Here is a 14932-nt window from a genome sequence, read left to right on the forward strand (position 1 = left end):
CCAGGCTAAAAAACAGCAATTGTTTCTTTGCAATCTGTAACACTTTGTCATGCCTGACTATGGTGGGGGCCAAGTTGTCATATCTCATAATGATCATTTATGATCTTGTCAGTGAGGTAATCGGATGGGATATTTGGAAAGCTTCCTGTTTGCTTGGCTTTTAAATTGTTTGATTTAATATTTATCATCTGGGTATTGGAAATATGTTGTCTGGCTTATAAAACTGAATTTTTTTTATTCCCTGATTAGTTCAAGCACTTCTACCAATAAAGTGCCAGTAAAGTTTCAAGATAGGAAAAGACATATTTTAGTCTCTAAATTCCCGACATATAGCTTTAAGTCAATTGTAGTTGTGGATTACCAATTTACTTGTCCACATATGAGGACACACATGGGATTAAGTGATAGTGTCAAGAAATACATTATCTGAATTAATACTATTATTTTGAAACATGAACCTGTTTATAGGTTCAAGGTTAAAGTACCTTAAAATAATGTCATAATGATGTATTGCCACATAACATGGTAGCATGTGATTTATGATGACAAAGCTTCTATGTTGTAAATAAAAATGTTGATTAAGCTTGCAAGGTCCAGTATTTAAAAAATTATAATAAAAATGTTTAACACAGAGATGAGAAAGCATAATTTGTGGATTTCACTTCTCTTTTCCACATGGAACTCTCACCAGTGAAATGTCTAAAGTCAGCTCAATTCTTAGTGGAAACTATTGTGCTCTGAAAGTAACATGCATAATTATAGACTAATTGAATGTTTTTTCCCCTTTCTCTGTGTCAGCAGAAGTAAAGAAGTAAACTACTAAGCTCAATCAGTATGAAAACTTACAAAGTTGCCATATACCAAATTACTTTTGGTAGCAACCAAAAAAAAAAACTTTCATAGTGAAAAGAATAACTATTCCTATCCATAAAAAATAACTATTTTAATTTATGTTTTCATTCTTAATGATTTAGCAGTGTTTACTATTTTGTTCATGTAAAATATGATGCTGAATAGAAAAAGGGATTGAGTAAATTGCTGCAGTCCCTAACTTAAGGAGCATATATGTAATAATAAGAGCAGTATATATACATATACATCTGATAATATCAAATAGTTTCTCCTATCTCTTTAACCAAGTTAGATTTTATATATACAAGTTAATTCAGATCTTAGTTGCTTTGGGTCTGAAATAGCCTCAAATCATTGAGTAAATATGTGGCTTTGGGCTTATTTCATAAACTTATTAAGCTTCAATCCTCATCAATAAAATATGAACTGAAATAGTAATCACCACATAAGTTAGTGTGAGATTAAATGTGGTATGATACATACAATACATGCATATCCTGTATATCATAAGCATTCAGGAAGTGTTAACTCTTCATAAGAGTTAACTACCATTGCTTACTGAAAAAAAAAAAAAATGGTAAAAGGATGAATGAATGGTGAGTGATGAAAACCCTTGTGAGTTCTGATAAAAAGTTTAACAGAGAATCATTAGTTTGCAAATACTTCCCTAATATTTGTGTTCTTCATCTTTCTTGCTCAAAATATCAAAAGTATTATGCTTTGTCTGGACAAATGCAGTTGATCTTAGCTGGTCTCCCTGAAACTCTTTTTGCTCTTATCTAATCTACTGTCTACACCAGAGGCAGAATAATCTTTAAGCTACAAAGCAATAATGACATTGGTATGCTTGAAAATTAATAATTTACTACTACTTTCAGAACAGATTCATGACCTTGGCCTATAGGAAGGAAGGCCCTACATATTTGCCCTTCTGTCCTTTCTCACCAGGCTCCTCATTGGCTCTTCTCCTCAGATGTCTGAGTGATAATCATGCTCACTTAACCTCTTCTCCTTTTCTCAGCATTTCCTCTTTCCCCTTTCTCTCAGCTTTTGCACCATGCATCCCCACTGTCAAAAGCTTTACCTTCTCTTTTCATCCCACTACCTATTCATCCTTACTTCTCTCAGGAAAATCTTCCCAGGTAGCACAATATAGAAGTTATCATTTTCTAGTAATATTTCTATCATAACTTGTAATCTTTCCTTTATTTTGTTTATTTAAAAATATTTATTGAAATTTAAGCAGATATAAATCTAAAAACCTGACTCTTCAAAAAGGAACAAAGTAAAGCAGTCTTATTTGGGTACTGTTTCTATAACAAGCTTCCTAGGTGGCACTAATGGTAAAGTACCTGCCTGCCAATACAGGAGACAGCCTGTTCAATCTCTGGGTCAGGAAGATCCCCTGGAGGAGAAAATGGCAACCCACTTCAGTACTCTTGCCTGGAGAATCCCATTGACAGAGTGGCCTGGTGAGCTACAGTCCATGGGGTTACAAAGAGTTGGACTTGACTGAAGTGACTTAGAACATGCGCACCTTATAACTGAAAGGTTGTTGTTGAATCACGCGAAGACACTGGGATTCTTGGCCCCCGGAGGAGAATTCAATCCGGGGCCAGAGACGAGGCTTGATTGCTCAGAGCTTTTGTGTAATAAAGTTTTATTAAAGTATAAAGGAGATAGAGAAAGCTTCTGACATAGGCATCAGAAGGGGGCAGAAAGAGTACCCACTTGCTAGTGTTAGCAATGAAGTTATATACTCTCCAATGAATCCAAAGAATGTCTGGAGGTTGTAAAGACCTCACCAGACTACTCCCATAATTTGCATTTTAAGATAACAGAATTAGCCAGAAGGTTTAATCCAGAGACTGTCCTCAGGCAGGATACATTATTGTTGTATAATCCTAAGGAATGTAGCGGAGAAGGCAATGGCACCCCACTCCAGAACTCTTGCCTGGAAAATCCCATGGACGGAGGAGCCTGGTAGGCTGCAGTCCTTGGTGTCGCTAAGAGTTGGGGACGACTGAGAGACTTCATTTTCACTTTTCACTTTCATGCATTGGAAAAGGAAATGGCAACCCACTCCAGTATTCTTGCCTAGAGAGTTCCCATGGACAGAGGCGCCTGGTGGGCTACAGTCCATAGAGTCAGACGTGACTGAATGACTAAGCACAGCACAGCACATAGGGTAAAAAGTCCATTTTAACATTAGTTTTCCCTGCAAGTTGTGTGTGTGGGTGTGCGTATGTGTGTTTGGATGGGTGAAAACCACTATTATACAGCAATGTGTCATTCTGAACACAGAGCACAGAACAACATATAGAAGAATTCTCTTGTCCCTTTGTAAAATAAAGTGTTCTAATATGTGACAGATCAAGAAAGACATCTTTTTATCATCTTTAAAGGAAATAAATTTTGGATATAGTTGCTTTTTTTTAATTAAACTTTTAAAATTGATTTTACTTAATCTCAACAAACTTTAGATAGCTCATGTGTCTGTCAATTTGTAAAGATATACATATATATATTTAATACAAAATGATAAATAATTAGATTTGTGTGGTAAGATTATTATTTATTTTATTTTTGTGCTTTTCTCTGTTTTATAATTCTTGCTTTTTAAAGTGAATTCCCACCATCACCCTAATAACAAAACCTGACAAAGATCCCACAAAAAAAGAAAACTACAGGCCAATATCACTGATGAACATAGATGCAAAAATCCTTAACAAAATTCTAGCAATCAGAATCCAACAACACATTAAAAAGATCATACACCATGACCAAGTGGGCTTTATCCCAGGGATGCAAGGATTCTTCAATATCCGCAAATCAATCAATGTAATACACCACATTAACAAATTGAAAAATAAAAACCATATGATTATCTCAATAGATGCAGAGAAAGCCTTTGACAAAATTCAACATCCATTTATGATAAAAACGCTCCAGAAAGCAGGAATAGAAGGAACATACCTCAACATAATCAAAGCTATATATGACAAACCCACAGCAAACATTATCCTCAATGGTGAAAAACTGAAAGCATTTCCTCTAAAGTCAGGAACAAGACAAGGGTGCCCACTTTCACCATTACTATTCAACATAGTTTTGGAAGTTTTGGCCACAGCAATCAGAGCAGAAAAAGAAATAAAAGGAATCCAAATTGGAAAAGAAGAAGTAAAGCTCTCACTGTTTGCAGATGACATGATCCTCTACATAGAAAACCCTAAAGACTCCACCAGAAAATTACTAGAACTAATCAATGACTATAGTAAAGTTGCAGGATATAAAATCAACACACAGAAATCCCTTGCATTCCTATACACTAATAATGAGAAAACAGAAAGAGAAATTAAGGAAACAATTCCATTCACCATTGCAACGGAAAGAATAAAATACTTAGGAATATATCTACCTAAAGAATCTAAAGACCTATATATAGAAAACTATAAAACACTGGTGAAAGAAATCAAAGAGGACACTAACAGATGGAGAAATATACCATGTTCATGGATTGGAAGAATCAATGTAGTGAAAATGAGTATACTACCCAAAGCAATCTATAGATTCAATGCAATCCCTATCAAGCTACCAACAGCATTCTTCACAGAGCTAGAACAAATAATTTCACAATTTGTATGGAAAAACAAAAAACCTCGAATAGCCAAAGCGATCTTGAGAAAGAAGAATGGAACTGGAGGAATCAACCTACCTGACTTCAGGCTCTACTACAAAGCCACAGTTATCAAGACAGTATGGTACTGGCACAAAGACAGAAATATAGATCAATGGAACAAAATAGAAAGCCCAGAGATAAATCCACGCACATATGGACACCTTATCTTCGACAAAGGAGGCAAGAATATACAGTGGATTAAAGACAATCTCTTTAACAAGTGGTGCTGGGAACTCTGGTCAACCACTTGTAAAAGAATGAAACTAGAACACTTTCTAACACCATACACAAAAATAAACTCAAAATGGATTAAAGATCTCAACGTAAGACCAGAAACTATAAAACTCCTAGAGGAGAACATAGGCAAAACACTCTCTGACATACATCACAGCAGGATCCTCTATGACCCACCTCCCAGAATATTGGAAATAAAAGCAAAAATAAACAAATGGGACCTAATTAACCTTAAAAGCTTCTGCACATCAAAGGAAACTATTAGCAAGGTGAAAAGACAGCCTTCAGAATGGGAGAAGATAATAGCAAATGAAGCAACTGACAAACAACTAATCTCGAGAATATACAAGCAACTCCTACAGCTCAACTCCAGAAAAATAAATGACCCAATCAAAAAATGGGCCAAAGAACTACATAGACATTTCTCCAAAGAAGACATCCAGATGGCTAACAAACACATGAAAAGATGCTCAACATCACTCATTATAAGAGAAATGCAAATCAAAACCACTATGAGGTACCATTTCACACCAGTCAGAATGGCTGCGATCCAAAAGTCTACAAGTAATAAATGCTGGAGAGGGTGTGGAGAAAAGGGAACCCTCTTACACTGTTGGTGGGAATGCAAACTAGTACAGCCACTATGGAAAACAGTGTGGAGATTCCTTAAAAAACTGGAAATAGAACTGCCTTATGATCCAGCAATCCCACTGCTGGGCATACACACTGAGGAAACCAGAAGGGAAAGAGACACGAGTACCCCAATGTTCATCGCAGCACTGTTTATAATAGCCAGGACATGGAAGCAACCTAGATGTCCATCAGCAGATGAATGGATAAGAAAGCTATGGTACATATACACAATGGAGTATTATTCAGCCATTAAAAAGAATACATTTGAATCAGTTCTAATGAGGTGGATGAAACTGGAGCCTATTATACAGAGTGAAGTAAGCCAGAAAGAAAAACACCAATACAGTATACTAACGCATATATATGGAATTTAGAAAGACGGTAACAATAACCCTGTGTACGAGAAAGCAAAAGAGACGCTGATGTATAGAACAGTCTTATGGACTCTGTGGGAGAGGGAGAGGGTGGGAAGATTGGGGAGAATGGCATTGAAACATGTAAAATATCATGTATGAAATGAGTTGCCAGTCCAGGTTCGATGCACGATACTGGATGCTTGGGGCTGGTGCACTGGGATGACCCAGAGGGATGGAATGGGGAGGGAGGAGGGAGGAGGGTTCAGGATGGGGAACACATGTATACCTGTGGCGGATTCATTTTGATATTTGGCAAATCTAATACAGTTATGTAAAGTTTAAAAATAAAATAAAATTAAAAAAAAAAAAAAAATAAAGTGAATTCCCAAACAGCAGCATCAGCAACACTTGGAAGTTTGTTAGAAATGAAGAATCTGAGGTTCCAATCTTAATTTAGTGAATCAGAAAGAGTTTTAACAAATCTCAAAGTGAATTGTATGTACATTACTACTTGAGAAACATTGTCCTATAAAATAGAAATTACTTATATAATCAGAATAAAAATGAATTGTTTCTATAAGACAGTAATTGTCAGTTAAGAATGGATGAGGGAAAATTTTGGAAATTAGAAAGGTGACATTGTTAATTATCTCATAATAATTTAGAGTTTGATATCGGATGGAGTAGAGAAAGAGGACTATTTTTTTTTAATTATCACATTCTCAGGATTATCAGTTTTCTTCATATCACATCAATTTTAGTGGTTAGTAAATGGTTTAACCCTAGAATGTTTTAATTCCTAAGAAGGCAATATGTGGTACTATGAAGGGTATTTGTTTCTTCAGGATCATTCCCATGCAGTCATCATTCATGTGAAAGTTCCTTTATAATTTATTTATTTTTTTCTGATTATGGGAAAAGTAACATAGCCAGGTCTCTGTTTAACATATTTAATATCTCAAGGCCAAAGAATCTAATTGATTTATTTATTTCTACAAAAATATTCCTATTGAGTTTTCTTAGCTTGATTTTTATACAAAAATAACTATTTTATAATAGACCTGGAGGCAGAAATTACAAAAGTTACTATTTAAACTTATCTATGACAGGTAAATTAGATCTATATATATATATATATATATATATATATATATATAGCAATATAAGATAGTCGAAACATTTCTGCATATATCCTTATAACAGCCCTTTGAACTTGTTGAAACATGTTTTAATCATCTCCATCATAAAGATGAGAAAGCTTCATTTTTTTTTTTTTTTTTAAGTAAAGCATCTTCCCCAAATCCACTCTGCTCAAGATGATCATGCTTCCATTTGTATGTGGGCCTAATGAGCCCTTCCCATTATACACAATGATTTCTAAAATAGAGATAATTGAGTAAATTCTGTATCTGTGAATTGGATGTTGATTATCAAGCCTTCCTGATTGTGATGTTGAAAGGCAAAAAGCCAATTTCTTTATTCGAAATATGTTCCAACATCACCATTTATGTATTTTGTCCACAATAAGGAGACAAAAATTTCTTCTAAATGAAACCAAGCAAAATAAACTATATCAATGCCTTGAAAGGTATTCTTTGAACTTTTTGCTGTCTTAGAGGCAAATTATTATAGACTTCCCTTCTTTAAGGCATAGAGTCCTTTCTTTCCTTCTTCTTTTGCATGTTTACTATTCAGTTACTAAAATTATATTTCATCTCCTTGCTAGAAGATAAAATTCATATTGGTTTCTCTCTTCTATAAATTTGAGTACTTCATTTACCTAAGAGGTATGCTTAAATTTTAAACCATCCTTTAGATCATTCACTGATTTTCCAGAATTCAGAGGAGCTATTTGAATAGGTTCCCTATGGATTGGATTTAGAAGCAAAAGTTAAGTAAAAATGACTAGACAACAAATATGTCTATTCTCTGATTTATCTTGTCCTTCTAAATGCTGTTGCAGTCATATATACTTAATGTTATTTCTGAAAATACTTTTTTAAAAATTCTGGCCTTTATTTAAAAAAATTCAGATATGAGTTACATACATTAATATTTAAATATTTAAATTGTAAAAATCTTCACACACATCTGCGTGCACATAATCTGTGAGTCGTCATCACATCAAGACAATGAACATGTCAATGAGTTCTAGAGATTTTGTTATTTCCCTTTTTAATCCTTCTTTTCCCACTCCACTCCTTCCCACTCTATCCCCAGAAAGCGTTGTTGTGTTTTTTTGTTGTTGTTGTTTTTACTACAGATTATTTCTCATTTTGTAGAGGTTTATATGAATGGCAGCATATACTGTATACTCCCTTTTGTCTGGCTTCTTTCAATCAGAATGATTATTTTGAAATTTATCCACAGTATGACATACATCAATAATTAATCCTTTTTATTTCTCAGTAGTATTACATTGAATGTGTTAAGGAAAATAGTATATATGACTGTCGTCAGAATGGTAAATGAGACTTTATTCAGAACTATCAGGATAGATATAGAGATTACTACAGTGGGGTTTTGCAGTAGAAGACAGAGACTGAGCTCAACTCTAAATAGAAGGAAAAGTAGACATTTATAGCCAGGGAGCAAACAGGCTGTCAGTGGATGGACAATTACTAAGAGGAAATGACAGAGGTAAGGGAAAATTCTGGCTAAAGTGACCTAATACGATTCTTGGTGAAGAGAGACTTAGGTGATCGGAATTTGATCCCCAATCTGAATGCTTTTTATTTTGTTTTCTTGCCTAATTATGCAGGCTAATAACCCTAGGATAATGTTTGGTAGAAATAGTATGAATGATTATTCCTGTCTCATTCCTAGTTTTATTTCTATTCCTAGTTCCAGTCTGAGTTTCTGTCAGGAATGGATGCTAGATCCAACCAATAAATTCTCCGCTTTCATTGAGATATTCCTAGGGGATTTCTTATTTTGCCTATTAATGTGATAAATTATACTGATAGGCTTTAAAAATGCTAACTAAACCTGTATTCCTTGGATAAACCTCACTGCATCATTCAGTTCAGTTCAGTCACTCAGTCATGTCTGACTCTTTGCAACCCCATGAATTGCAGCACACCAGGCCTCCCTGTCCATCACCAACTCCCAGAGTTCACTCAAACTCATGTCCATCTAGTCAGTGATGCCATCTAGCCATCTCATCCTCTGTTGTCCCCTTCTCCTCCTGCCCCCAATCCCTCCCAGCAACAGAGTCTTTTCCAATGAGTCAACTCTTCGCATGAGGTGGCCAAAGTACTGCAGTTTCAGCTTTAGCATCATTCCTTCCAAAGAAATCCCAGGACTGATCTCTTTTAGAAAGGACTGGTTGGATCTCCTTACAGTCCAAGGGTCTCTCAAGAGTCTTCTCCAACACCACAGTTCAAAAGCATCAATTCTTCGGCACTCAGCTTTCTTTACAGTCCAACTCTCACATCCATACATGACCATTGGAAAAACCATAGCCTTGACTAGACGGACCTTTGTTGGCAAAGTAATGTCTGTGCTTTTCAATATGCTATCTAGGTTGGTCATAACTTTTCTTCCAAGGAGTAAGCGTCTTTTAATTTCATGGCTGCAATCACCATCTGCAGTGATTTTGGAGCCCCCCGAAAATAAAGTCTGACACTATTTCCACTGTTTCCCCATCTATTTCCCATGAAGTGATGGGGCCAGATGCCATGATATTTGTTTTCTGAATGCTGAGCTTTTTTTTTTTTTTTAATTTTATTTTATTTTTAAACTTTACAAAATTGTATTAGTTTTGCCAAATATCAAAATGAATCCGCCACAGGTATACATGTGTTCCCCATCCTGAACCCTCCTCCCTCCTCCCTCCCCATACCATCCCTCTGGGTTGTCCCAGTGCACTAGCCCCAAGCATGCAGTATCGTGCATCGAACCTGGACTGGCAACTCATTTCATACATGATATTTTACATGTTTAAATGCCATTCTCCCAAATCTTCCCACCCTCTCCCTCTCCCACAGAGTCCATAAGACTGTTCTATGCTGAGCTTTAAGCCAACTTTTTCACTCTCCTCTTTCACTTTCATCAAGAGGCTTTTTAGTTCCTCCTCACTTTCTGCCATAAGGGTGGTGTCATCTATATATCTGAGTTTATTGATATTTCTCCCGGCAATCTTGATCCCAACTGTGCTTCTTCCAGCCCAGTGTTTTTCGTGATGTACTCTGCATATAAGTTAAATAAGCAGGGTGACAATATACAGCCTTGACATACTCCTTTTTCTATTTGGAACCAGTCTGTTGTTCCATGTCCAGTTCTAACTGTTGCTTCATTATGTATTACTAATATTGTTGATCTCAAAAAGCTATCTTTTAGTTTCATTTATTTTCCCCTGAATTTTTATTTCCTATTTCCTATTTACTTGTACTCTCTTCCAACTTTTATTTAATTTAGTAAATGTGATTCCTGGAACCATGTATATTTTGGAAACTCTTTTCTCTAATCCTTTTGAATGCCTCATGCACATGTGAGGTGCTTAGTTCAGTTCAGTTCAGTCACTCAGTTATGTCCGATTCTTTGCAACCCAATGGACTGCAGTATGCCAGGCTTCCTTGTCCATACCAATTCCTAGAGCTTGCTCAAACTCATGTACATCGAGTAGGTGATGTTGTCCAACCATCTGTCATCCCCTCCTCCTTCTGCCTTCAATCTTTCTCAGCATCAGGGTCTTTTCCAGTGAGTCAGTTCTTCACATCAGGTTGCCAAAATATTGAAGTTTCAGCTTCAGCATCAAGTCCTTCCAATGAATATTCAGGACTGATTTCCTTTAGGATGAACTGGTTGGATCTCCTTGCAGTCCAAGGGACTCTCAAGGGTCTTCTCCATACCACAGTTCAAAACATCAATTCTTCAGCATTCAGCCTTCTTTATGGTCCAACTCTCCCATCTATAAATGACTACTGAAAAAACCATAGCATTGACCATATGGACAAAGTAATGTCATTAGCAAAGTAATGTCTGTGCTTTTTAATATGCTATCTAATTTGTTATAGCTTTCCTTTCAAGGAGCAAGCATCTTAGTTTCATGACTGCAGTCACCATGTACAATGATTTTGGAGACCAAGAAAATAAAGTCTGTCATGTTTCCAAAGTTTCCCCATCCATTTGCCATGAAGTGATGGGACCAGGTGCCATGATCTTAGTTTTCTGAATGTTGAATTTTAAGGCAACTTTTTCATTCTCCTCTTTCACTTTCATCAAAAGGCTCTTTAGTTCTTCTTCACTTTCTTCCATAAAGGTGGTGTTATCTGTGTATCTGAGGTTATTGATATTTCTCCCAGCAATCTTGATTCTAGCTTGTGCTTCATCCAGCCCAGCATTTTGCATGATGTACTCTGCATATAAGTTAAATAAGCAGGGTGACAATATACAGCCTTGATGTACTCATTTTCCAATTTGGAACTAATCTGTTGTTCCATGTCCAGTTCTAACTGTTGCTTCTTGACCTGCATTCAGATGACTTGCCTACTTTCTTAGGAGGAAAGTCATGTGTTCTGGTATTTCCATCTCTTTAAGAAGTTTCTACACTTTGTTGTGATCCACAAAGTCAAAGGCTTTGACATAGTCAATAAAGCAGAAGCAGATGCTTTTCTGGAACTCTCTTGCTTTTATTATGATTCAGTGGATGTTGGCAATTTGATCTCTGCTTCATCTGCCTTTTCTAAATCCAGCTTGAACATCTGGAATTTCATGGTTCACGTACCATTGAAGTCTGGCTTGGAGAATTTTGAGCATTACTTTTGCTAGCATGTGAGATGAGTGCAATTGTGTGGTAGTTTGAGGATTCTTTGGCATTACCTTTCTTTGGGGTTGGAATGAAAACTAACTTTTTCAAGTCCTGTGGCCACTGCTGAGTTTTTCAAATTTGCTGGCAAATTGAGTGTAGCATTTTAACAGCCTCATCATTTAGTATTTGAAATAGCTCAACTGGAATTCCACCACCTCCACTAGCTGTGTTCCTAGTGATGCTTCCTAATGCCCACTTGACTTCACATTCCAGGATGTCTGGCTGTAGGTAAGTGATCATACTATCATGATCATCTGGGTCAGGAAGATCTTTTTTGTATAGTTCTTATAAGTATTCTTGCCACCTCTTCTTAATATCTTCTGCTTCTTTTAGGTCCATACTGTTTCTGTCATTTTTTGTGCTATCTTTACATGAAATATTCCCTTGGTATCTCTTTCTTGAAGAGATCTCTAGTCTTTCTCATTCTATTGTTTTTTCTCTATTTCTGTGCTTTGATCACTGAGGAAGGCTTTCTTATGTCTCCTTGCTATTATTTGGAACTCTTCATTCAAATGTGTATATCTTTCCTTTTCTCCTTTGCCTTTAGCATCTCTTCCTTTTTCCACTATTTGTAAGACCTTCTCAGATAACCATTTTGCTTTTTTGCATTTATTTTCCTTGGAGATTTTATTGATCACTGCCTCCTGTACATGTCATGGATGTAGGATGTCATGAACCTCTGTCCATATTTCTTCAGGCACTCTGTCTATCAGATCTAATCCCCTGAATCTCTTTCTCACTTCCACTGTATAATCATAAAGGATTTGATTTAGGTCATACCTGAATGGTCTTGTGGCTTTCCCTACTTTCTTCATTTTCAGTCTGAATTTGGCAATAAAGAGTTCATGATATGAGCCACAGACAGCTCCAGGTCTTGTTTTGCTGACTGCATAGAACTTCTGCATCTTTGGCTGCAATGAAAATAATCAATCTGATTTTGGTATTGACTATCTGATGATGTCTATGTGTAGAGTCTTCTCTTGTGTTGCTGGAAAAGCGTGTTTGCTATGACCAGTGCATTCTCTTGGCAAAACTCAGTTAGCCTTTGACCTGCTTTGTTTCGTACTTCAAGGGCAAATTTGCCTGTTACTCCAGGCATCTCTTCGTTTCCTGCTTTTGCGTTCCAGTCCCCTATAATGAAAAGGACATCTATTTTGAGTATTAGCTCTAGAACGTCTTGTAGGTCTTCATAGAATCATTGAACTTCAGCGTTACTGGTTGGGGTATGGACTTGGATTACTGTGATATTAAATGATTTGCCTTGGAAATAACAGAGATCATTCTGTCGTTTTGGGATTGCACCCAAGAAGTGTATTTCAGTTTTTTGTTGACTATGAGGCCTACTCCATTTCTTCTAAGGGATTCTTGCCCACGGTAGTATATATAATGGTCATCTGAGTTAAATTCGCCCATTCGGTATTCTTGCCTTGAGAACCCCATGAACAGTATGAAAAGGCAAAATGATATGACACTGAAAGATGAACTCCCCAGGTCAGTAGGGGCCCAATATGCTACTGGAGAAGAGTGGAGAAATAACTCTAAAAAGAATGAAGAGACAGAGCCAAAGCAAAAACAACACCCAGTTGTTAATGTGACTGGTGATGGAAGTAAAGTCCGATGCCATAAAGAACAACATTGCATAGGAACCTGGAATGTTATGTCCATGAATCAAGGCAAATGTGCTTAGTACATGGCTGAATACTCCAGGAGGACCCTGTGCAGATATCCAGAGTTCTCTTTCTGTTGCATTCTCTTCTCTAACACGCTGCCTTGTGAGATCTAACCATATCACTCTCCAACAACTCCCATAACTCTTAGCTCTCTCCACTCAGAGAGTTCCCTGAACTCTGTCGAGACCCTCTGCACGTTGTCACTATTGGTCACTATCTCAGCTATAAACTCTGGAGGTTACGGGACTCACTTGGTTTAGTTCCTGTTATACAGGAATCACTGTCATTCCTTACCTGATATCCAATTTGTTGAAAAGCCTTGTTTTATATATTTTGGTTAGTTTTTTAGTTGTTTTATTGGGAAGGGAAATCTAGTCACTTTTACTTCATCTTCGTCTGAGTGAAACTTTTTGGTCTTTACTTTTAAATTTTTATTTCTAATGCATGGATAACCTGTTGAATCCATTTGTGTCTAAAGGGATAACCTGGATCAAATTGTATTGTGTATTTTGTATACAGTTCTGAAAGCTTAATGAGTATTTACTACATATCTAATAATTTCTTAATAAAAATATTTGATAGTAATAACAGTTAATCTCATATTTTTGTCTTGATTTTGGTTTATAATACTAGAAGTACACATTTGCTTAAAGTGAATGACTATTAAATAGAAATATACTCCAAAATATTAAGTAAGCACATTACAAAAGTTAAGGATGGTTATGATATTTAAAATAAACCTTAATACAGTCAGTGAAATGTATTTTTATCTGATTATTTCAATTGATTAAAATAAACTAATAATCTCTTTTTTGAGCAAAAACATATGCAGAAATTTTCATTTTTAAAAATATGATATTTTACTTTATTTTAGGTGATTGTCAAATCTGGGCCAGGAACTTTTCTCAGTCTGGCTGTATATGACAATTATATCTTCTGGTCAGATTGGGGAAGAAGAGCTATCTTGCGTTCTAACAAGTACACAGGAGGAGATACAAAAATTCTTCGCTCTGATATTCCACATCAACCAATGGGTATCATAGCTGTTGCTAATGACACCAATAGCTGTAAGTTACCATAGAAAGCAAATTTATTCCTTAATGATATAATCTCTCAAAAACATATATATGTATATATATATATATATATATTTAAGTAATACTTAGTTGGATTTTGTTTTCTTACTGTTTCTGGGGCTACTATTCATGCTTTGACCATTGAATATATTGAAATTGAACATTTTATGGAAATTTTGTAGTTCTTAATTTATCACCAGAGGAATGATTCACTTTTAATTATTAGTTTCTGGATATCTATTTCACACTTTCTCACTCCTCTTATTTTTGATGATTCAAATCAAGTTGTTTTCAAGAAAATAATATTTGTTTTACAAGCTTTGCATCTGGCCTAAAAAAATTTTTTTTTTAAATCACTGGAATGCCTACAAAATTGCAGTTTGCAGTATTTATGTAGTTTCTGGAGGTACCAGTGTATTGAATGACAAATATGTTAGAAAATGTAGAGATTTGTTACATATTTTTCAATGTACTTATCATTTGGAATCTTTAGATTTTCAAAAGCCCTGAATCTTCCTTGTTCATGAGATATTTTGAGAGATCGAAGTTGTCTAACAGTTCACTGTTAATCTATAGTAACACAGTACAGGAATTCAGTATAAAATGTCACCAATAAAACC

General features: G+C 35.8%; 1 protein-coding gene across 1 annotated transcript in view; it reads left to right on the plus strand.

Moving 5' to 3' along the window:
* The window catches only part of LRP1B (LDL receptor related protein 1B), a 1835261-nt gene that overhangs the window by 1481178 nt on the left and 339151 nt on the right, over positions 1-14932 (plus strand). The window contains exon 44 of the mRNA XM_055574440.1: positions 14111-14303. Coding sequence (XP_055430415.1) covers positions 14111-14303 — 193 coding nt within the window. The remainder of the gene's footprint in view (positions 1-14110; positions 14304-14932) is intronic.

The sequence above is a fragment of the Bubalus kerabau genome, chromosome 3 (genome assembly GCF_029407905.1).
Source record: "Bubalus kerabau isolate K-KA32 ecotype Philippines breed swamp buffalo chromosome 3, PCC_UOA_SB_1v2, whole genome shotgun sequence".
NCBI classification, from domain to species: domain Eukaryota; kingdom Metazoa; phylum Chordata; class Mammalia; order Artiodactyla; family Bovidae; genus Bubalus; species Bubalus kerabau.